Here is a 24,498-nt window from a genome sequence, read left to right as displayed (position 1 = left end):
CAAGTCTAAACTCTGACAAAATACTCTTCTCCAGTCTGTCCTCTGTACTGTGTAGTGACCCAAAGTATCTTGAATTAATCAAAAATATTGGCAAGTATATAAATATAATGGAAAATCAATCATTATCAGTGGTATATAAACCGGATTGTTTTGATGTATAACCGATGCATATGTGAATCACGGTTTTGGACCATGCGCCTAAGCAGAGTTGAGCTTGGGTAACAGTAGTGAAACCAAAAAGAAAAGAAATAATGAAAAATGACAAAAGTGTGTGTTTGTTAAATTTTAACTCATGGAAAGGAAAGGAAATAAAATGGGTGGTCCACTATGAAATGGAATGGAATGGAATGGAAAGGAAATAATTTTAAATGGTATGTGTTTGTGTTTTGGTGCTTTGGGGAAAAATTAGGAAAGAATCGTGTTTGTTGGAAAGGAATAATTGTATTGTTGAGTGGAGTGTATTACACAAAATTTAGGGTTAATTTAAAAGACACAAAACTTTTTCCAAAATTTCCTTTCCAGGGGGTAAACAATTAAGGAAAACTTTTTTGGGCCATTTCTTATTTTTTCTTTTCCTTTCCATAGTGTTTCCTTTCCTTTCCATCATAACAAACACATTATTGAAAATGGGAATTTGCTGGTGACCTGGTTTTTGTGTTGTTAATATGCTACATTTTTAAATCCATCCTTTAATTAATGAAAACAATAAATCTACCAAGAGAAAGACTTGCTAAGTCTCTAAAGACCATGACTAGAAGTCTAGCACATAACTATGATTGCGTTTTAGCTGACATATGTTGTGGTTCAAAGAAGCATACCTACATTTTTAAGGATGTAATCAAAGACTAATTAGAGTGTCATACCGGCGGATTGAACGGACAGGATCCTAGACCAAATTTATTAAGTCACATGAAGTGCGAACTTAACAAATTTATTTGGAAGAACAAATTCCGACTGACACTCTTCCGCGTTAATCTAAAGTTGAAAGCAACACCTACTGTCCTACTTATAATTGAGACACGGAGTCTTGAAATGGATGTTGAGTGGGTGCTATGGTCATGCAAATCCAAACAAGGAAGCACCCTACTAGACCACCAAGGCCAGAGATTGAAGATAAGTCTTTTGCTATGTTGACTTTTCTTTTCTTTTCCTCTTATGGTGGTGATAAGTGTTCCATAAAAACGACAGTGTGTGGTTGTTTGTCATATATTAATTCATCGGCTGCAATTAACTTAAGTCATATTTCTCAATGACAAAGGATCACTGGGTCAGACGGTCAGTATTCTTAAGAACTTGAATAGTACGTACAATATTTTAGTTGCTCCTTGGTCGATTGGCCTTTCGCGAAGTTTTGCTGGAGTTGGTTCCTTGTTTGATATTATTAGGGCTAGTGTTCTTGTGGGTTGTGAGGCACATGAACATGAAAGAAAACCACCATCTCTCTTTTGGAATTAATGTGACATTTGATATGGCCCTTGGTAAAGACTAGATGCAAGGCTTATGTAGTCACAATCAGTAAACACATCAATATCAATAGAGCTGTAGTCAAGATTCCATGCACACATTACTGATCACACCATGCTAATCTTGTCGATCTCTTAATGTGATGACTTGCAGAGTTGCAGTTCATGTGCAATACACTGTGTGAATACTAAAGTATCACAGACGACTTATTAGGCGGCTCATTAGAAACCGGCCAACTCTGTTTTTAGCAATTCATCGTCAATGATAGCACATCTTCACTGTTTCGCACTTCTTTCACAATCACTATTTCGAGGCATTTGGTCATTATCGATAAGTGATAACTCATCTCTCACCATTTCACACTTAATCACATTGGGTAGGCCAGTAGGTTGCCATTGTTACGACTTCCGAGATTGATTAATTTATGTAATTTTGTTGCTAATGTAGCTGTCACTGACATGACGCAAGCTAGTTTTAAGGAATAATATTGCTGTCGGTTGTAAAATCTTTTGTTTAATCAATATAAAATATGCTCACACTGAAAATTAGTGATGGATCGAACAATTAGTAGTTAATGATACATGTTATGCCATTGGTTGTTCTCAGTGGATGCACCGAGACTCCTCTATCTATCAAGGCCTGGTGATAAATCAGGGTTCAGCAATTCTCACTCTCATTTCATAATTTCTCTACCATTACGCACATAGCTAGAATTTCACACATTTACAACTAAACAATGAATAATATGCAAGCAAAATGCAGAGGACGAGTATAGATTTTTTCCATTAGACATGAACAAGTAGTCAACATAAACCTAGCTGAGAAGAGGAAGTGGGCACAATTAATTATCACTTGTCAAGCCAGATTGTTGAAATCTATGACGATTACTGCAGAATTTAGTAATGGAAGTTTGGAACTAGTAGAAAAGAACGAAAGACATATATCCCGTAAAGTTCACAAAAATAACTTCCAATAACTTTACCAGCACAAAAATAAGTGTTCATAGTTGGGATTTGGGAAGATGTCCTCTTTACTGGCTTTGAAAACATCATCTTCGCCGCAAATTTGCTTTACTAGATTCAAGATCAGTATCATGAAATTTCATCCTTAGAGGAATGTTAGCAGGCACACATCTTTTAAGGCTGACTCAAATGGTGCATCACTCTCTATCTCCATTCTACCAAAAAACTCTCTATCTCCATTCTACCAAAAAAACAGGGTTTTGAGGATGGGGAGTCAATTTTGGTGTCCAATGGTTCGGACCATTCTACGCCACTTTGACCGGCGCATAATTTTAAAAAAAAAATGCATTCGACGCCACTTCAAGTGGCACCGTTTGGGATTTTACAAACCATGTCACTTCAAATGGCGGTATGAAATTGAAAAATGCATTCCACACCACTTCAAGTGGTGTCGTTTGGGTTTTTACAAACCACATCATTTCAACTCATGTGGAATGCACTCTCTATTCCTTAATATTACTCTCTATATATGGAGAGTATTAGGCAAAAACCACCTCCACTCCTTCCACTTTTGAGGGAATGGGGAGCCATTGCACCCAGCCTTAAGTAGCATTCATCCTCTGCACTAAAAAGTATCATTAGGCTTCCAAAGAAATTAAAATCCCATAATTAAACTTGTATTATAAAGCAGCAATTGCTTGTAATTCGTCGTTTAATTCGCGAATTATTCACGTATTATAAGGATTTCCGTATAAAACGAACAAGACGGCAAATATTTGAAAGATGCGGTGTAATACGTGAATTTCTTGGACTGGGCTTATTATTGCTGAATTATAATGTCCAAATTATTGAAATTAAAAAAAACTAGGCTTTTATTGTAAAAGTTGGAAACTAGAAATGGAAACTCTCGGTACTTTAATACTTGGAAAAACTCAACCGACTAAAAAAGTAAAGATTAAAGAACTAATAAATGCTTAGACTAAAGAATAAGAAAAGCATGTGTTTATTTCTTGAAGGCTTTAAGCCATAGCTTGAAAATAGTTTCACCCTTTTTTAGTTCTTGAAGCCATAGCCTTGAAAATCAAAACTCAAAAGCAATCTTGTTTATCAGGAATGGGTGTGTTGGTTATACTTTTTAATTTTGTTTGTGTTGGAACCAAAAATTTGACATTTGTATTATTTTTTCATGAATAAAATTGTAAAAATAAAAATAAAAACATTATATACTTATATATCAAAGTTTTAAATGTAAAATATATAGCTAAATTTTAAAAGAATGTATTTGTATCATACCCGTTTAAAACACGTATTTTTGCCGTTAGCATTTTATTGGACTGAATATTGAAAAATATTATTGTTAAACATCTCGAATCTTAAGCAAATAATTTCCGTATCAAACTTTTGCCGTTCACGAATTTACTAACTATGAAAGCAGCTCACAACTGATATCATTCCTCCACAGGCTAAACAACTCTTCACAAAGGAAGATGGTCAAAACTCAAATGGAAAAACAAAAACCCTTCACTCTATTATACGAGAAAATTACCTTCACCTGTATTCAATTGGTAGGGAGAAAATCCTGTTTCAACCCCATTGTATGGCCATCTGTATTTTTCTCATATCATAAACCGTGCCTGATTTCTACTTCCAAATCGAAATGCAAATCAAGATACTAGGGGTGTATGAACTTACATACTTGCATTAAAAGGGAATGTCCCATCTCTTTAAAATTCTCTTTCCCATAGAAATTTCTCCCATGAAATCCAATGTACGCACCTTACTTCTTAAACGTTAGTACTTCGCAAATTTCACTCTATATGTGTGTCTTTTGAAGTAAAAAAATTGTAACGATGCAGCCACGCAGGAGTGACTGAACTTACATGAGAGCTACATACCATGTAAGTAGCAAACTCGAAGCTTGCGAAAGAAGTACAACAAAATTCCTCAATTACAAACAACTTATTGAACAGAAATCCTGAAAATATCCTACTCGTAACCAGCAACGCTTTTGAAAATCCTGACAACTTTACTTAAGAAACCTATCAAACCAATCACTTGCTTCTTTTATCATCAACTGTGTCATTTGATGTGCGATTCCAGGCTGGGCTATGAACTGGTAGAAAAAAAATAAAATGCTTATTTATCAGCTGAACGACGATATTAGCACAAGCATACGAAATGATAAGGTATCAATATCATAAGAAATAATTAGTACGTGTAAGACACAAAATGTAACTTCGAAATATTAATTGATGACAGGAGTAATTCGCAAAAAAGAAGAAGAAGAAGAAGAAGTAATAGAAAGGATACTAATTGAGTTGTATAACACGCTAACATAACAGAACGTCACTGAACCAGTTGACCAGGAAGAGCCACCTATGGTGAATGTTGCGGTACAAGATATAGTTGTCCATGAGAATGAGAACATAGTGGAGTTGAAAAGACTAAAAGTAGTTTTACCACCAATTGGTGCTCCGCATGTTGTGCAAAATCCCTTCAGCTCTTTAGGAGGGGCTAGGGGAGGAACCAGTAACAGAAATGCAGAACCAACGCCTCTTGGAGGCTGCTGCTGTAACTGCGAAATGGGGTGATACGGATGATGCAGAGGTGGAGAAGCAGGCCAATACTCCTCCGCCTACTAAGAAAAAAGGCAGGAAAAAGAAAGGTCAAAATAACCAGATGATAGTTCCAGCTGAACCATTGGTTACGACGAGAGCTCAAGCACAGGTGCAACAAACCACTAATCTTTCTTAATGAGGATTCTCTACTGGAATACTAGAAGAAATAAAAAAGATGTAGCGGTTGGTAGATTGAAAGTGTTGCGAATAACTTAAAGCAGAAACAATGCTATCCATTCCAAATAGATCAACCCTACACAAGGATTGATCCTTCTTTCAAGACAAGACTTCAACACCCTCCAAGTACTATCCCAACACTTCTCAATATCAACTAACAAACATATAAAGTAAAGAGACTAATGTAAAAGAGAACAAACCACAAGACACGGATATAACGTGGTTCGGCAATGTGCCTACGTCCACCGGCGAGTTCCAAGCTTTACTAGATGCACAAAGTAACAGATTACAAAAGCTCTCAATTCACTCACAAAGAATGAACACTCAAACACTCACTTAGAATGCACTCTTACAATCTCTGTCTCTGTTCTAGTATTAGTTAGGTTAAGTTTTTTAGAAAAAAATAACTTATGTTTTTATATTGGACCGAAAAAAATCGGTGTGTCTGAGAATGCGGTTGAGGGCGCGCCCAAAAGTTTAGTAACATTTCTTTCGCTCGACCCAAAAATCGGCTAAGTATAAATCCTGCAAGGGGGCGCGTGCGCGCTGTACTCCAAGCCAACTTGGGCGCAGGTCGCGCCTTACAAAGAAAAAACAGACTCATTTCCTCTACAGAAGGAGTTGGTAAGACACCACAAGTTTGATGTCATTTGTTTCCATGGTGAAACCAAAACAGGAATCAGTAGTAACTCTTGGTCTAGATGACTATGAGAATGGGTTTTTGCATAATGATGATGGCAAGAACTGGTAACATTTGGGTCATTGCTAAAAGGGGAATCGTGATGTCACTAGTCATGAAGTCTCACCAGCAGATCACAGTGAGGATTGGGGATACTCAGATTTCTTTTGTGCACGCAAGAAGTTTAAGAAGGCTGAGAAGTCAACTATGGATAGAGATGGGTCAGCTCATGACCACCTCTCCATGGTTGATAGCAGGAGACTTTAATTGTGTCTTGAGTTATAGTGAAAAGAAAGGTAAACACCCCCCGAGTAGACTGTCGATGGAGGAGTTCTATGGAGCAATCAATTTTTGTGAGCTGATGGAGATTGAACACACAGGCATGATGATCTATTGGTGTAATAATCAAAATGGAGCTGCCAGAAATGTTTCTAAAATTGACAGAATGTTCATGAATAATGCTTGGGCCGTCAATTGTGCAGGATGGAAGTATAAGGTATTGAACAGGTTAGGTTCTGACAACTCTCCACTTTGCGGGGAGCACATTCATATACCAAAACCTACCAACGCACCGTTTAGGTTTAATAAATACTGAATTGAACACCCTACATTTATACAAATGGTCTCAGTCTACTCTTGGTCCTCCTATGATAAGAGTCATGAAGAAACTGCAAAGGCTTAAACAGGATTTGAAGCTGTGGAATTCTCAAGTCTCTGGCCATCTGGATCAGAATCTAAAGAAAGCACAAGCTGAATTTGATGAGTTACAAGCCATAGCTGATCTTCAACCTGAATGTGATAGGCTAGGCCAAGAACTATGTCAGAAGGAACAACTCTTGAATAAAGCAATGTCAGATAAAGAGATTATGTTGAGGCAGAAATGTAAAGATAAATGGGTTACAGGAGGGGAGAGAAAGTCAGCCTACTTCCATGCTCTTTACAAGGTCAGACAGGGGGAGTCAATGATTACAGAACTTCAAGACGATAATGGCATACCGTTATTGGACCAGGACAGCATCAAGACACACATTGTGGAGTTTTACACTAACAAGTTTAGCTTCCAACCTATGAGTTATGATGAGGAGTTAATGAGTGTTATTCCACCACTTGTTAATGAGGGGGATAATAATCAGTTATGCATGATACCTAACTTTGAGGAGATACAAGGAGCAGTGTTTGCAATGAATGTGGACAGTTCTCCTGGGCCAGATGGATTTCAAGGATGCTTTTACCAAGCTTATTGGAGTATCATTAAAGTGGACATATGCTTTGCTGTACAGTCCTTTTTTGTTGACCCCCGAATTCTGCAAGGTATGAATGCAAGTTTCATTACTCTGATTCCAAAAGTGAATAATGCCACTAAGTTAGGTCAGTATCGACCAATTTGCATGGGAAACTTCATGATTAAGATTATTTCGAAGGTGTTACAACTAAGATTGAACAAAGTGGTGGATAAGTTGACTTCTATGGAGCAGACAGGGCTCATTAAAGGAAGGAATATTCATTCTAATATTGTCCGTGCCTCAGAAATGATCAATGAACTACCAAAGAAGAGATTTGGAGGCAATCTAGCTATTAAAGTAGATATAACTCAAGCTTATGACACACTAAGCTGGGATTTTCTCCTTGGAGCTTTGAGTAAATATGGGTTCTCCCTGACTATCATCAAGTGGGTACATGCACTGTTGTGATAAGCTAAACTCTCTATTTTAGTCAATGGTAGACCTATTGGATTCTTTGAAGTGGAAAGGGGAGTTAGGCAGGTTGACTCCCTTTCTCCCATTCTCTTTGCACTTGCAGAAGAGGTTCTGAGCAGGGGATTGACGGATTTGAGATTAAGGAATAAAGTACAGCCTATGGTAGTGGTGAGAGGTCATCCCAGTCCAAGTCACCTACTGTTTGCAGATGATATCAAGGTGTTCTCCAATGGAGAAATGAGTGGTCTCAAGAAGATCACAAAATTGTTCCAGAGATACCAAGAAGCAGCAGGTCAAGCAATGAACAAAAGCAAGAGTAAACTCTTCATGGGAGGGATTGCTTTAGGTAGAAGAAGAACCATCACTCAAGAACTGGGTATAGAGGAAGGGGCATTGCCAGAAACTTATCTGCCTATTTTCAGTGGAAAGGTCACTCGGCCTGGGGTTTGCAATCTCTTGGACATAATAAGAGAGAAGATGTCTAGCTGGAGGGGTAGACTCCTATCCTTTCAGGGGAGAAGTACTCTTATCAAAGCAGTTTTGTCGAGCATCACAGTTCACAATATGTCAGTTTATAAATGGCCAACTAGTCTCATTAAAGAAGCGGAGAAAGCAATGAGGAATTTCCTATGGACAGGGAATCCTGCAGAGAGAAAAAAGATTACAGTGAGTTGGGACAAGGTATGTAAGCCATGCGAGGAAGGTGGACTGGGCATTAGGAGATTGAAGGAGATCAACACTTCAATGCTAATGAAACTAGCATGGAGATTCAAATGTGGTGCTGATGAGCACTCAGAATTCTTGAGAAAGAAGTTCTTGACTAAAGATGGAGCTGTGATACAATATTACAAGAGGTCGTCTGTGTGGTCAGGAATTAACAGGGCCTCGAGGAGATTAACACAAGAAGCCAATGGTCTATTGGTAAAGGGGAGAGAGTGGACATCTGGAGGGATAATTGGGCTGGCAAGAAGTCGACTCAAGATGGACTTAACATGTCGGATGAGATGTTAGAAGGGTGCAGATCCAAGGTTCTGTCTGTTGTTACTGGAGGTGACTTGAACTGTCCAGTTGAAGTGCAAGTGTAAATCAACAATGCAGGACCAAGCTTGAATAATGTGGTTAGAAATGACAAGGAGGATACACTAATATGGTGTCCCGACATTAAGGGCAACTTCACAACTAGTTCGGCTTTTCAAGAAATCAGGAAAAGAAGAAATGTGGTGAGTTGGCATAAGAATGTTTGGAACAGGGTAGTTCATCCTATACTCTGGCACAGCATGGAAATTATTTCATAATTCATCTGCAACAGACATGGCAGCCCAAGAAAAAGGAATTCGTCTAGCCTCCCGATGTCCTATTTGTCTCAATCACGTGGAATGCCAGCACCTCCTGTTTGAGTGTCCCATGGCAGTACACGTGTGAAATTGATTGCTGGGTAAATTCAAGTTTCGAGTTATATGCAATGATAGAAATGAGGCGATGGGGAAGGCAGCACATCAAAATCCAATTGTTAAACAGTTGTGGAATGCTGCTTGTATCGTGACCATGGTCATTCTATGGAAACGACGGAATAAGGCAGTGTTTGAAGGCACTAAAGCTTCAGTTCAAAGATCTCAAATGCTTATCAGCATACAAGGGCATTATGTTGGTGTTATCCATCACAGGAGGATGAGGATGAAGGAGAGAAACAGGTATTGTTCGTATAAAGAGGTCTGAGCGCGCACGCGCTTAGATTGGTCGTGACCAAAGGCGGATTGGTCGTGACCAAGGCGAGCCCGCGCCCGCGCCCTTGCCGTGAAAAAGAAGATCGTTTTTTTTCAATCTCTCACAAAACATGTCTATTGGAGTTTTGGGATGGAAAATTAAGAGGGCGCACACGCTCAGATTGGCATTGCCAAGAGCACGCGCCTGTGCTCATGCCTGAATATGTCGGGTTTTGATTTTTCTACAGTAAACACTAAATTTCACAGACACGCCGAAATTTTAGATTACTATAAAAACAAAAGTTAGGTTTTGGAAAACCAAGTCTTGAAAAGAAACCCAATTTTGAGAGCAATCAAAATTGAGATAAAACCATTGCAAAGAGAAAAGTTTGTAAGGAGAGAGGAGTGATCTAGTAAGTTGGAGAGATTTGAGAGGAGTGATTGTAATCTTCGTTCCCATACTTATAAAAGAATTAACTCTTGTGGAAGTAGGCATCATTGGCCGAACCACGTTACATCTTTGTGTTGTGGTATGTTTTACTTTCTCTAATATTTCTATTGTATGTTTGTGATAGTCATATCCATAGTTTAGGTTGTAGTTGTAGTGAAAGATTAAATTTTAGATTGGAGTAGTAAATTGTCTAAGTGCAAGCTATCTTAGTGGGGATCGATTGGTATCATTTTTCCCAACAAATAGTATCAAACCGTGGTTAGATTAATCACAGAAGTTAGTTATCCAAATCTTGCCCAAAAGGTGTTTGATAAAATTTCTGAGAGGAGGTTTGAATTGAAATAGATTGTTGAGATGGACCATTCTATAAACACTCGCATGACTAGTCTAAATAGAGGTAACTACACTATTTAGAAAGCCAAGATGGAAGACTTGCTATATTGCAAGAACTTGACACAACCCATTAAGAATAGAGGAGTAAAACCAAAAACAACTGTCGTGGAGCAAGTTTGACAGAAAAACAATTTGGTACATTCAACAATGGATTGACGACAATATCTTCCACCATGTATCCCAAAAGACTACCGTTTTTGGCTTGTGGAAGAAACTCGAAGACCTCTATGAGAAGAAGTCGGCAGGAAACAAAGGTACTACTCATTAAGAAGTTTGCTAACATGAGGTACAAAAAAGGTTCTTTAATGTCTAAGCGTACTATCAATCAGTTGCATTTAATGAAGATTGATATAGATGACGAAGTTGAGACTTTGTTACTATTAAACTCTCTACCCGACAGTTGGGAGACTTCGGCAGTTTCTCTTGGCGGAGCCGCACCGGATGGAATAGTTACTATGGAGATGGCTACCGAGCATTGTTGAATAAGGAGACAAGAAGGGGTTCACGAAGGCGGCTCTCTCACTCAGAGATCCTTGTCACAGAGAAGCGGGAGAGAGGTAAGAGCAAAAAACCATCTCATTCTAGAGGTGATGACAGAAGCAAATCTAGGGGTGAAGCTAGAAATCCTAAAGCAGAGAGACAATGTTACTATTGTGCCACCAAGGGGCACTTCAGGTATGAGTGTAGAACACTGAAGAGGGATGAGAAGAATAACTGTATACATGAAGATATAGTAAAGAAGAACAGAAGCACATACAGAGACACTACCGCACTAGTCGACGATAGTCTAGTGGGAATTGTGTCAGATTATGGAGAGTGTTGTGTTAGTACCTCATATCAAGATACAGAGTGGATGATAGATACAGGAACATCCTATCACGTCACACCGCACAGGAGTTTCTTCACTATCTACAGCTGTGGTGAATTTGGTGAAGTGAAGATGGGTAACAGTGGCGTCTTTAAGATTATAGGCATTGGTGATATTCATGTAGAAACCAATGTCGGCTACACCTTGACACTCAAGGATGTAAGACATGTCCCTGGCATTCGGCTAAACCTAATTTCGGCTAGGAAGTTAAATGACGATGGCTTCCTAAACTCGTTTGGTAAAGGGGTATGAAAACTGAGCAGAGATTCCATAGTAGTAGCCAAAGGGAAGAAAACTTGCTCGCTTTACAAAACACATGTTAGTTTGTATAAAGCAGAGTTAAATGCGGCACAAGAAGAAACTTCTTCCGAACTGTGGCATATTAGATTGTGTCATATGGGAGAAAAATGCATGGAAGTTCTTACCAAGCAAAAGGCATTGCCAAACATAAAAGGTACGCATTTAAATGGATGTACTCATTGTTTGGTTGGAAAGCAACATAGGGTGTCTTTCTAAAAATTCCCCTCTCACCGAAAGGAGAGTGTCCTTGAGATAGTACACACAGATTTATGTGGTCCTATAAAAGTGAAGTCCCACAGGAAAGCTTTGTACTTCTTGATTTTTATTGATGATGCGTCAAAAAAGATATGAGCATATAGTCTGAAGACCAAGGATAAAATTCTTGGCGTATTCAAGACTTTCCATAGCATGGTAGAAAGAGAGACAGGGAAGCCTTTGAAGTGTATTCGCTCAGATAATGAGGGTGAGTACATTGGGCCATTTGAATAGTATTGCAAGAGTCATGAGATTCGTCATGAGCAGACCGTTCTCAAGACACCGTAACACAATGGTATAGTAGAGAAAATGAACCGGACCATTGTAGAAAGGATGAGATGCATGTTGTCTCACTCTAAGTTACCTAAAAGTTATTGGGTAGAAGCAATACGCACAACTGTACATGTGGTCAACCTATTGCCTTAAAAGCCTCTGAATAGTGATTATCCAAAGAGAGTCTGGTCAGGCAGAGATATTGATTATGGATACTTGAAAGTATTTGGGTACAGGGCATTTGTTCATATTCCCAAGGATAAGAGATCCAAGCTTGATGACAAAGCCAAATAGTGTATTTTTCTGGATTATGGGGATAAGAAATTTGGCTACAAACTTTATTATCTGATCAACAAGAAAGTAATCCGAAGTCGAGATGTTGTGTTCTTGGAAGACCAAACTATAACAGATTTTGAGAATGGTAAGAAGCTAGAAGTTTTCATTGATGATCTTGTTGATTTAGAACCAGAAGTTCCTACTGTGGAACGTGCAAAAGGCATTTGAGACTGTAGAGAACTATGGGTTTGAAGCTCATGATAATGATCATATTGCTCCTGATGGGATAGAACCTATTGATATAGGAGATATAGATGAAGTGCATGAATCACCACCTGAGCAAGCAGAAGTGCATCTTCCTAAGCCATAAGAAGATGGGGTAAGGAGATCCGTGAGAGAAAGACAAGCTTGAACTAGGTATCCACCATATACGTATGTTTTATTATCTGATGGTGGAGAACCTATATACTATCAAAGACTCTTGAAGGTACAGACAAGGAGAAGTGGTTGAAGGTCATGCAAGATGAGATGAGTTCTTTGTATAAGAATCACACTTATGACTTAGTTGAGAAACCAAAAGAAATGAAAGTTCTTAAGAATAAATGGATTTTCAAAGTCAAGCATGAGAAGAATAATCCACATCCAAGGCACAAAACTTCGCCCTTTGTTCGCCAAAGAAAAGTATTAACTTTGATGCGTACTTAAGATCTAGGAAGCACGGATACGGGAACGACGGATCTGACGGATACGGCATTTTCAAAAATATAGGATACGGATCACGTCATGGATACGTTTGAATAATATATAAATATATATATATAACTTTAAAATGGAATTTTTAAAATGACCAATTCAAACCTGCAAGCAAATGCCAACAAAAAGTTCAAAACAATACAATGTATTTGTCAATCAAGTTGTCGATTTCAACTAAGTCATACAGTGGTCATCTTTATTATCTTGGATCTTCTTATCTTGGATTTTATTTCAAAGTTCAAAAAAAATGAACCTAGAGAGTGATCGAAAGAGTAACGGTTCTGGATACTTCACCCATATAGAAGTATCCGTGCTTCATAGCTTAAGATGACTTCTATCAGGGTGGTATTGGATCTGACCGCAAAGATGAACCTAGAGGTTGAGTAACTAGATGTCAAGACAGCTTTTCTTTATAGAAACCTTAAGGAAGATATCTACATGGATCAGCCATAAGGGTTTGAGGTCAAAGGCAAAGAGCACCTGGTATGCAAGCTTAAAAAGAGTTTGTATGGGTTGAAGCAAGTCACCGAAACAGTGGTACATAAAGTTTGAGTCCTTTATGGTAAAGCATGGATACAAGAAGTTTACTTCCGATCATTGTGTGTTTGTTTAGAAATTTCTTGATGGGGATTTCATAGTGTTTTTGTTGTATGTGGATGATATGTTGATAGTTGGTCAGAACATCAACAAGATATCCAAGCTGAAGAAAGACTTGAGTAAGTCCTTTGAGATGAAGGATTTGTGTTAAGCAAAGCAGATACTTGGGATACGGATTACTCATGACAGAAAGAGTGGGAAGTTGTGGCTTTCTCAAGAAAATTACATTGAGAAGGTGTTGAAGAGATTCAACATGGATCAAACGAAGCCAGTCAGTTGTGTGCTTGGTGGCCAGTTCCACATGACTAAAGATATGTGTCCAAATGGTGAGCATGCGCAGAGTCAAATGGAAAATATTTTTTATGCATCTGCAGTGGGCAGCTTGTTGTATGCAATGGTGTGTACAATACCGGATATTGCTTTCGCCGTTGGTGTTGTAAGTCGTTTTCTGTCAAATCCGGGTATAGAGCATTGAGAAGGTGTTAAGTGGATATTGAGATATCTCAAGAGCACTTCCAAGGCGTGTTTGTGTTTTGGTGGAAGTAAGACCTTGCTATACAGATGCAGACATGGCAGGTGATGTTGACTCGATGAAGTCCACTTCCGGTTATCTGTTTATTTTTGCAAGGGAAGCAGTTTCTTGGCAATCTAAGTTGTAAAAATGTATTGCCCTCTCCACTACAGAAGCCGAGTATATTGCAGCCACAGAGTATTGCAAAGAGATGCTATGGATAAAGAGGTTCTTCAATGAACTTGGGCTAACGCAGAAACAGTTTATAGTTTTATATGATAGTCAGAGCGCCATCAATTTAAACAAGAATCCGAGTTTTCATTCTAGATCCAAATACATACATGTGCGTTATCATTGGATTAGAGAAGTTCTCGAAGACAAGTATTTGTGTATTGAGAAGATCCATACCGACCAGAACGAGTCAAATATGATAACCAAAGTCTTACCGAAAGATAAGTTTAATGTTTGTTGTGCTACCGCCGGAATGGTAGCACACTCCTCCTGTTGAATTTGGGAATGCATAGAGGTATTCCCCCTCACTGTTCGGGAGGGGGAGATTGTTGGTGTTATTCCTCACATGAGGATGAGGATGAAGGAAATAAACAAGTACTATTCGTATGAAGAGGTTTGAGTGCGCACGTGCTTAGATTGTCGTGACCAAGGCGTACATGCGTGCGCGTCTTTACCGTGAAAAAAAATATAATTTTTTTTCAACCTCTCATGAAACATGTCTACTGGAGTTTTGGGATGGAAAAATAAGAGGGCGCGCGCTCAGATTAGCATTGCCAAGAGCACGCCACCGAATATGAATATATTGGGTTCTCGATTTTTCTATTAAGAACACCTAAATTTCGCAAAACGCTACGAAATTTCATATTACTATAAAAACAAAAGTTAGGTTTTGGAAAACCAAGTCTTGAATAAAAATCCAATTTTGAAAGCAATCAAAATTGAGAGAAAACTCTTGCAAAGAGAAAAGCTTGTAAGGAGAGATGAGTGATCTAGTAAGTTGAAGAAACTTGAGAGGAGTGATTGTAATCTTCCTTCCCATACTTATAAAAGAATTAGCTCTTATGAAAGTAGACATCATTGGCCGAACCACATTATATCTTTGTGTTGTGGTATGTTTTACTTTCTCTAATATTTATATTGCCTGTTTGTGATAGTTATATCCATAGTTTAGGTTGTGGTTGTTGGTTGTAGTGAAAGATTAGATTTTAAATTGGAGTAGTAGATTGTCTAAGTGCAAGCTATCTTAGTGGGGATCGATTGGTATCATTTTCCCCAACACATTATGTATACCAGCTCTCAAAAGGTCACATGTATAATTCTATTGAAGATATGTTGGTGCTTAGAGAGCAGGGATTGCCTATGAAGTATGGACCAGCACCCAAGTGCAGCCAATGTATTTGGCTTCCACCGGTAAATCAGGTTAAGATTAACACGGATGGGGCTGCTCAAGGAAATCCAGGTATGGCAGGATTTGGGTCTTCATTCAGAAATAAGATGGGAAATTTCATACTCATGAGTTAAAAGTAACTACTGGGATGAGTGCATGGCAATTGTAGAAAGTGTTGAGATAGCATTGTCAAATGGGTGGAAAAATATCTGGGTAGAGTCCGATGCAGCAGCAGCGGTGACAGCTTTCAAGAGTGATTCATCCCCATGGCAACTCAAAACCAGGTGGAAGGAGTGCATAAAGAGAAGTGACAACATAACGTTATCACACATTTGGAGGGAGGCCAACCTTGTTGCTGATAAGGTGGCAGCACCAAAAAATGAGGGTGAGAGTTTTGAATGTTCAAGGAGGCCACCATGGATTTATAAATGGGAGGCCCCCTATCAATGCTTCTTAAGATTTGCCTAGACTTTGAGAAACTGTTATAGTTGAACAAAGCACTTGTATACCGTTCTTTTCTTTTTAATATATTATTAACTTACCAAGCAAAAAAAAGTTATATTAGTTGTGCATATGCTGTCAGGAAACCCCACACTGACTGCAATTGTGCAGCCTAGTGCACTGAAACAGCAAAAGAAAAGAATTTCTCATAATTTTCCCAGGTTGCAGTCAGTGTTGGACCTTTTAGTATTGAATCCTGACACAACTTAAGTCAACACAATAAAGTTGGGGTCTTGAAACCATAGAAGGAATGCCGAACTGGTTCACTTCATAAAACCATTCAAAATAAAATACAGTTCATACCTCAAAATTTTCTGGACGATTAGCTGCTTTATAAGCCTCTCGAGCTTTTGAAATGGGTGTATTCAAACCATTAATAGGACAACGAGGATCTTCTGCACCTGTGCATTTCAAACAATAAAAAATAAGAATGCAGATTCTGATATTGCAGCTAAAAACCATTCGAGCTAAAATTGATTAAATATATGTTATCAACCTCAAGAAAGTAACAGAAGCAACATGATGTTTTAATGGCTAGTGGCCTGGCAACTACTTGAAAAGGCTATACATCTGTTGATGACTAAAGCCCAATAAGGAAGAAGAAAAACAAGAGAGAATCATACCGTTCAAAATAAGAAGAGGGCGTGGTGCAATGGTTGGGATTGTGAAAGGTGAATCGAACTTGGATGCTATACCAGGAGATATCCTATCCCAAACCTGCTAAAAAATTAGGCAATTTTATCAAGTTACATGGTGAAAAATGATAAAGCTGGATAACATTGAGATATGTTGCAGAAGATGCCAAAAAGTGTCCATCAAGGAAGCATATGTCACAGCATAAATGAAATCTCTATCTTCAAAGAGAAATAAGCATCATGAATGAACAAAGAATTCAAGTAGAATGATGATATAAGAAAAACAGAAATGTACTTCTAGCATTAAAAATACAACACAGTTTAATTATGCTACTAACCTTTTCGACCACTTCTTTATCTATATTGTTCTTCCCCAAATCAACTGCAGCTACTGCAACCAGTGCGTTAAGTTTAAGAATATGATCTAATAATAGAAAAAAGAGTTGGGAAAAGTGATCTGTGTAAATCTATACCTCTAACTATCAGTCTATCAAATATTAGTTGAAAAGTACAAAGTATTATGTCTGTCCTTTTTCTTTTTCTCAGTCTGTTTGTAAAATTGGTAAACTCACCTGCAAAGACAGGCTTTATACTGTCAACACGCGCTTGCCATTTATCGTTATCTATGGCCCATCTAAACCCCTACAAAATTTGACGTAGGTAGTGAGCTTCTTCTAGTTCATGGTAAGATTCTTAGTCATCTGTTCCTACTTGTTTTTAAATTCCAATGTGGCACCTGAACACCAATTATTGGGACAACCACTGCATATCGAGGGTCCACCACAGCAGCAAACCATGCATGCATTCCTGCAGCAAAAAACTGTCATATGACTCGCAAGTTCAATTCCTTTAGTACAAGTTTCATTTAGCTAACCTCCAAGGGAATCACCAGTAATCCCTATCCTAGAATGGTTGATATCCGCTCTGTTGGTAAGGTAATCAGCAAGTTTTAGCAAGTCCCATACCTGCCATCACTAGTGCTTTAATAGGCAGCTCTTCATAAACTACATACAATAGCAAGAAAGGATTCACTACATATGATTCCAAAAGTAATTTTTCACCTCCGAAAATTCCGTCAGTATAAGATGTAGTACCGTTGATTTAAAAGGACATTCACATTACCGTGTCAAAGATGAAAGGCATTGTATCGCCTTTTTTCCACGATAGCACAAGAGCCTGCATTTCAATATAGGCATATAGCAAAAGGATTACTGTTTTATATGGTAAGGGAATCACACTTATATATTCAGTTGCAAAAATTGTCGTATTTATTCGTGTAAAGGATCCAGTATAGATAATATACACATAAATAGTCATTTCAAAATAGAAAGATAAGATCAAACTAGACACATACATACATCTTCATATGAGGTTATATTCGTGGCTCGTTCACCATGATAGCGAGAATCGATTCCAACAGCAACATATCCCCGTGAAGCGTAGGCCTGAGAAACATATTTCAACCATGGGCATAACTTCAGAATATTGCACACCATGGGGGATGTGAGATCCTAGTTAGAAGACTTCAAGGGCGAAAATAAAGTTTAATTACCTCAAGCAATGGCCGCAACCATTCTTTGCATTTGCGTGTGCTGTGCAAAATTACAATAGCTGGCCTCTTTTGTTGTTTGCTTCCATTCATGCTCAGAATCAATACTGGCAAGCGTCCTTGCTCTCCGGCCTTTTTACAAAAACAAAGAATTAGAAACAATTTTGTGATTAACTAATGATACAAAAGGTCCCCACTTAGCCAGTGTAATCAATTGACAACTGAAATGGCTATATAATACAAGTAAAGGAATTTCATCTGTTTCGTAACTAAGTCATTTTGAGCTTAGCCATGCCCTTTTACATGAACAATAACATTAAGCATTAAGGAAAATTTTGGATCCAAAGAAGGATACTCTCCACAATTCAGTAAAATTAGATAATCAGGTTACAAAGTACCACAACCATTTATCTAAGACTTTATTTCCATGTACATCTAGTTAGAAACTAAAACAACTTATGAAACTTGTGGACTAATACAAAATATTTCCAAGGGCACTTGGCACAGGCAAGCTTGCCCCGACAAAGCCAGGAATCTGACACAGCCCACCCGAACATACAATCCTAGTTCCACCACTGAGGAAGAGTACATGAAACACATAAGTGATAGGAGTTTCTTTCATAATGATAACTCATATAGAATAGAACTTTCTTCGGATCCTTGGGGGGAGTTGGCCCTCCTCCTAGCTCCGTGTACAATGAAATTGAGAGCTGGAGTTACCTCAGTGATCAAGTAAAGATTCTCTTCTCTCAGACGATCCTTAAAATTTTCAACATTCTCCCTTGGACAAGATTCCATTGCCTGATAAGAAGCATTAAATATAAAATATACCCTCAGAATTGACATTAACTAAATAGCTCCCAAAATATATTGTGAATTCACAATAATTAAGGTCATCCAATTACCTGGCTAAAGAGTGGACGGGAAGATTCCTGACATGTTGAGTTCCTCACAGAATTCGCAAACTCCACAGACAGAGGAACTGAAAAAATATGCAAATGCTAAATTCTATAACATCCATTAGTTCATGTTAATGTAAAAGGATTAACAATCTAGAAGAACAACACATGTCCATGACTCACCGGCATATTCATATACTACACTAATATATTAAATCCATAATAACAGAGAAAACAACAACTTCATTTCAAGGAAAACAAAGTGTGTCTTCTTACCTTCATGTCGTCGGCTACGAAGGACATTGAGAAAATCTGAACGAAGCTCTTCGGCTGTTGTGCTCTCCATGCTAACACTCAGCTTGCACATCAAAAGTATGATGAGAACTGACGCAAATACAGGTGTTGATTTGGTTAAGGGAGCCATGTTTGACATGGTTTGCGTTTAAGATAGAGGAGTTTATTTATATTTCGCTACTTGTAAGCAACCTTGTGCTCAGCTAAAGGCCTATAGAGAGATACTGGTTAATGGTTATTGTCTCGTTTCATGTACTACAATTTCTCCTTCTTGTCTCCTTGGCATGTTTTCTTGGTGGACAAATAGAGGGGTGTTTTTTCAACTAAGGCAGTTTTGCACGAAATTCAACTTTTTAGTAAAAATTTCTAAACGCTTGAATAGCTAGGCATAAAGGATACTACTATACCAGGTTCGATTTAAGAAACAACTTACGTGCGAACATAATCCATACAAACCCTTCGAGAATGTTGCTGACTTGGAGTTTGCGTTCAGAACTTTGCTCCCAAGTCTCATGAATTTGTAGACTGAAACAAAAAATGAACATTAAACATATGCCCATTCAGCCACTCTAGCAGGAATTTTTTGCAAGTTTGGTATTCCTGATTGCTCACAAGAATCCAAGAGAAAAAATTCAATTCTACGCGTTTAGGAGCAAAAAGTCTATTAACCACATCTCCACCAACTTTTCAACTATTAGATTAACTCTACTTGATAAAAATTTAACCAAAGATTTATCTCGTTCTCTCTCTAACTCATTTCATTTTTTTAATGATTTTTTCAAGGTGAGATTCCAAATACATTCTTATATCCCTCGTATTCCATTCCCTCCTTTTTCAGCTTCAGCCCAAAAATAATAATAAATCAATAAATAAATAAATCAAAATCAAACAACTTGTTGAACGTCTCTTTTAACCATTTGTAAAATTTGTTATCATTTCCACTTGAAAAAAAAAATTATATAATAAAATGATAACTTCACTAACATTTATGAAAAGAGTAACAAAAATTTTACTACAAACTTAACCAAAAACATCGTAGTAAGCTTAGGAAAGGAAATCAACTAGACATTATGGCTTTATGTGTTATTATCATCAGTATTTTGGTTTGTTATAATTTGTAATTGTGTTTACATTAATAAACTCTTTAAAAACTATATTTAAATTCAATATTTGTTTTCCTATCTCTACATTATACTATGATGTTGATGTGATAGCCGGGACCTATCAAAAAAATATATATATGATAGTTGGGTCTTCCCGAATACCTTTTCTGAGAAAACAATTTAAGATCTCCTTATTTATTTAATTTATAAACACCTCCCTCACTAAATTTAGAATAAACTCTACTTTTATTAACAAAGTCCCTTTTTTATTAATAATTTAGAAACGCTTCTATAATGCCACTTAAATTAAATAATTACCTCCATTTCTCACATTAAAATTAAAACAAACCCTATTTTATTATTGATCATTTAAAATAACCTCCTTAATATCACTTAAATAACATATAATTATCTCTAAAATAGATGAGTCTCTACTATATAATTACAATTAGCATTTACAATTAGAATCCAAATAAACCATGCCTAACTATCGATCTCGAAGGACGGACTTCAAGACTTAAAAAAACCGATGTGTAGCACGGTTGGCATACTTGTTATATTATGATAGCCGGTTTTCATAAATCTCTCTCCACCATCGAGGCAATTTGTAATCTCCCTATTTGTTCAATTTAGAAACACCTCCCTCACAAAAATTAGAACAAGCCCCCCCCCCCTGCGGCATTTATTAATAATTTAGAAGAACCTCTTTAATGTCACTTAAATTATATAATTATCCCCCATTTCCTTCATTGATCGAATTTAAAACAAGCTTTTTTTATTAATAATTTAGAAACACCTCTCTAATGCCACTTAAATAACATAACTATCTTTTTTTTTTTTTTTAAAAATAGATGAGCCTCCCTATATAATTACCAATTACAATTAAATCCGAAAAAACCATGCCTAACTATCAATCTCGAATGACAAGTTTCAAGACTTTAGAAAGAAAAAAAAAATATATAGCACGGTTTGCATACTTGTTAATATAAATTAATGTTAGCGCCAAAGTTGAAAGAAGAGGAAATAGACAAAGTGAATATAGAGGACGGAAAGTTACGAACTTATTTTTCATTTTGTGGAAATAAATAAAAAATAAAGATTGGAAAAAAATATATATATATATATATAATAATAATTTGGATAGAGAATGTGATAAATCTTCAGTTATATTTTTATTAACAATAATTAATGAATAGTTGAAAAAATGGTTGATATGTGGTGGAGAAACTTTTTGCTCCTAAGCGCATATGAGAGAATCTTTTCTCAAAAGCCAAAGGAAACATGCCATGTTTTTTTTTCTTAATTAGAAAACAGACAATATCTTTTTACAGTGTAAGGTACTGCACATATTTTATTTTTCTTAAACTTTTAGTAGAAATTGTTATAAAAAACATTCAAACATTCCAAACAAAAGCTTGGAATGTCAAACGCTTCTCTTCATTCTATTTGTGTTGTTATGCCTACCATACGCGAAATGGTGGGGTTTGAACTAAAACGTACTACAAGACAATGAATATGTGAGTTTCAGTTGTTTTTGGGCTTTATGGACGTAGAACTCTTGATACATATATGTTTATAGACTTTATTTTAGTTGTTATTTATTTTTTTTTTTTTTTAATCAAAGATCAAAACATGCGATATTTTATTACAGAGTTATAGTATTATATTATAAAGTACTACATTTTTTATTCATAAACTTTTGGTAGAAGTAAACATTCGGTTTCACACATATTTTGTATTTTGTTAGAAAACTTTTTTTGTTATTTCCTCCGGCTTCTGTCAAACACACTCCTCTTTCATTTTTCCATCTCTTCTTTCTAAACCAAAGCTTTAATGTATGAGGTATAGTAGCTAGCTTGTTCTCATGTGTTGGCATTTTTGAAAAGCAAATTAGCTATGATGCTATTTTTTTGCTAAAGTGAGCTTAATATTACAAATAATGAAAGAGTTACATGTAAATAGATGAAAGATAAAAAGATAAAAACATGGAAAAACATATATAGATTATGTAGCTAAATTAGATATGATATGATGCTAGTTTTAGCTAGCTTTGTGTTAATGCTTTTACATTTTGGAGAGAGGATCTAGAGTATTTGGCACATTAAGCATATTTTTGTATACACATAGTTTATATTTTTAATTTTGTGGTTTGGGATAACGGTGTAGTATGATATATATTATGAATTTATGATATATCTATTTAAAAAAAAATGATACTATGATGTGTTGTTGGATTTAGTGTGGTTGTGGGTGGTTTGGGATAAAGGTCATGTATGAGTTAAAACCTAGTAGTTATTCTTATTCGATATTTTACTACTTGAGTTCGTTGCATATATTTTTATAGCACTAGCTAGATAATTTCATTTAATTTTAGTTTAATTTTAGTTTTAAAGAACACATAGTAATCCCTTTGACTTAATTTTTTTTTCATGTAGGATTGGAGGGTTGTAGATCATCCAACTGATGTACTTGCTAGTATCTTCAATAGACTTGAGGTGGATGACCAAAAATCTATCAAGCTCGTATATAAGAAGTTTAAAGAAGTTGTCCCAATGTCTGCTGATAGGAAAGTGATGAAAATAGCTATTATTGATGAACTCCAAGGTCAAGTGTTTTGTATACGTACTTTTGTCTTGATTTCTCTTGGCTAGTGTTACAAATTAAAATGGCCAATACAATGAAAATTACTAAAAAAAACAAATTTGTTTCAAGTCAGAAACTTTGCAAATTGCCAACGTTTATTGGAATACGCATCGGGGCTAATGCACGTGTGTGTGTTTACAAGTATGGTTATGTCCTACCAAACAACCAAGGAAACCTCTGTACTCCATATGTCACATTCACTGGAAATGGTTGCCCGATTGACGAGGAAATTGTTAACATACGTACCAAGTTGAAAGAAACTGCGCAATCATTTATTGGGAAGGAAATCCACAACGCGGTTGTCACTATACCTGGTAAATGATACTTAAGTACTTAATTTGCTTAGTTAAATTAGAAGGATAAAAATAAAGTACTTGTATGGAGAGATTTTAAGATAAGTGCATACTGCCCGATAGTATGTTGTTAAATCAATTGACAAAATGGAAGTGACATATCCTCATTCTCAAAGCTCCGCATGAAGCTATGCTACTTAAATACAACCTGCGCTATGTGATTCTTATACTTTATTTGTGTGAACGAGTATGGCGAACCGTGCTACGCATCGGTTTTTTTCAAATCTTTAAACCTGTCGCTCTAACATCTTTAAAAAATAATATAAAAATATTATGAGGGGTTGATTATAATTTCAGTGACGTGAAGGTGAATGAGGTTTTTTAAATTATTTTAAATAATATGAAAGCTTAATTCTAATTTCAGTGAGATGAGGGAGTTTTTTGTAAATTACTTAAAACAGAGGAAACTAATTAGAATAATTGAGAGAGATGTTTATAAATTGTAAAACATGAGAGATTAACGGTTTAGAAGTGTGGTTCCTCGTAACCATATAGTAGTGTAGAGATTGTCTAATGTACATTTAAGTTGCGTTTTTAATCTTTGGGCTTTTCCTAGTGCCTCATATTTCATTTGGGCTTTGTGGCTAATTTACAACCCATTTAGGGTAGTTGGTGACTTGGTGTGACCCAAATTGAGTGCCCGTTGGGTAAATGGGTTGATATGTACCATTTATTCACACGAAATTGAGGATATCTACTAGGGACTTAGAAAAACTTGAAAAGGGAAGTTGAAGACATTGGAGGTTAGAATCTAGCTTGGGACTTTCACTTGGTATAGCGAAGAAATCTATGTGTTCTTGATTGTTTGATGCCTGTTAGATATTATAGGGTACATTACTGATTTATTCGGTGTTACATATGGGAATGTTGATTGTAACCGTAAATCTCTATGAAAATGAGGCTGTGTTTATATTTCATTAGTAATTTGGTAGTGTTGTGGCATTTAAAGTATTGAATTCTCAAAAGAACTTTCGTTACAATTGGTTGAATTCGATGTTGTGGCGATACCACATTGCAGTTACTCTCTTGCTAATCATGTTACTGTTATATCTGTAGTATTATTACATTTGGACAATGTCGACGGTATAGATGCAGTGTAAATGACCATTTTCTATTTTCATTCAAGTGTACATTTTTTTTTTGAT

At 36.7% G+C, this 24,498-nt stretch overlaps 1 protein-coding gene across 10 annotated transcripts; it reads right to left on the bottom strand.

The window, feature by feature from the left end:
• Positions 1-4,105: 4,105 nt before the first annotated feature.
• Positions 4,106-20,361, bottom strand: LOC147495215 (uncharacterized). 10 transcript variants are annotated; one of them, XM_086563835.1, is made up of 16 exons: positions 20,239-20,292; positions 19,688-19,779; positions 19,237-19,344; positions 18,967-19,043; positions 18,782-18,862; positions 18,065-18,193; positions 17,871-17,957; positions 17,635-17,688; positions 17,387-17,477; positions 17,249-17,319; positions 17,085-17,154; positions 16,851-16,903; positions 16,501-16,597; positions 16,181-16,278; positions 7,052-7,204; positions 4,208-4,539 (listed from the first exon to the last, which is right to left on the bottom strand). In XM_086563835.1, exons 2-16 carry the CDS (start codon positions 19,695-19,697, stop codon positions 4,453-4,455), a joined length of 1,266 nt encoding a protein of 421 aa, XP_086419961.1. In that variant the 5' UTR covers positions 19,698-19,779; positions 20,239-20,292; the 3' UTR covers positions 4,208-4,452. The 10 variants fall into 10 exon arrangements, with proteins under 10 accessions (XP_086419965.1, XP_086419964.1, XP_086419960.1 ...); XM_086563839.1 differs by lacking the exon at positions 7,052-7,204 and having other exon boundaries at positions 4,106-4,539; positions 19,654-19,779; positions 20,280-20,361; XM_086563838.1 differs by lacking the exon at positions 7,052-7,204 and having other exon boundaries at positions 4,106-4,539; positions 16,501-16,594; positions 20,239-20,331.
• Positions 20,362-24,498: the final 4,137 nt, after the last annotated feature.

This window comes from Coptis chinensis, chromosome 6 (genome assembly GCF_015680905.1).
Source record: "Coptis chinensis isolate HL-2020 chromosome 6, ASM1568090v1, whole genome shotgun sequence".
NCBI lineage: Eukaryota > Viridiplantae > Streptophyta > Magnoliopsida > Ranunculales > Ranunculaceae > Coptis > Coptis chinensis.
Note: the sequence above shows the minus strand (reverse complement) of the source record. Positions and strands in the feature narration are given on the sequence as shown.

Excerpts from the sequence above, each read along its gene's own strand:
- LOC147495215 (XM_086563829.1), bottom strand. The coding sequence starts at position 19,814 with ATGGGCATATGTTTAATGTTCATTTTTTGTTTCAGTCTACAAATTCAT. Across the intron at positions 19,345-19,687 it reads TGTATGGATTATGTTCGCAC|TTCTCATCATACTTTTGATG; the intron begins GTAAGTTGTTTC and ends TATTTGCGTCAG. Across the intron at positions 4,540-7,051 it reads GCTCCTTGTATCTCCTCAAA|TTCATAGCCCAGCCTGGAAT; the intron begins GTTAGGTATCAT and ends TTTTTCTACCAG.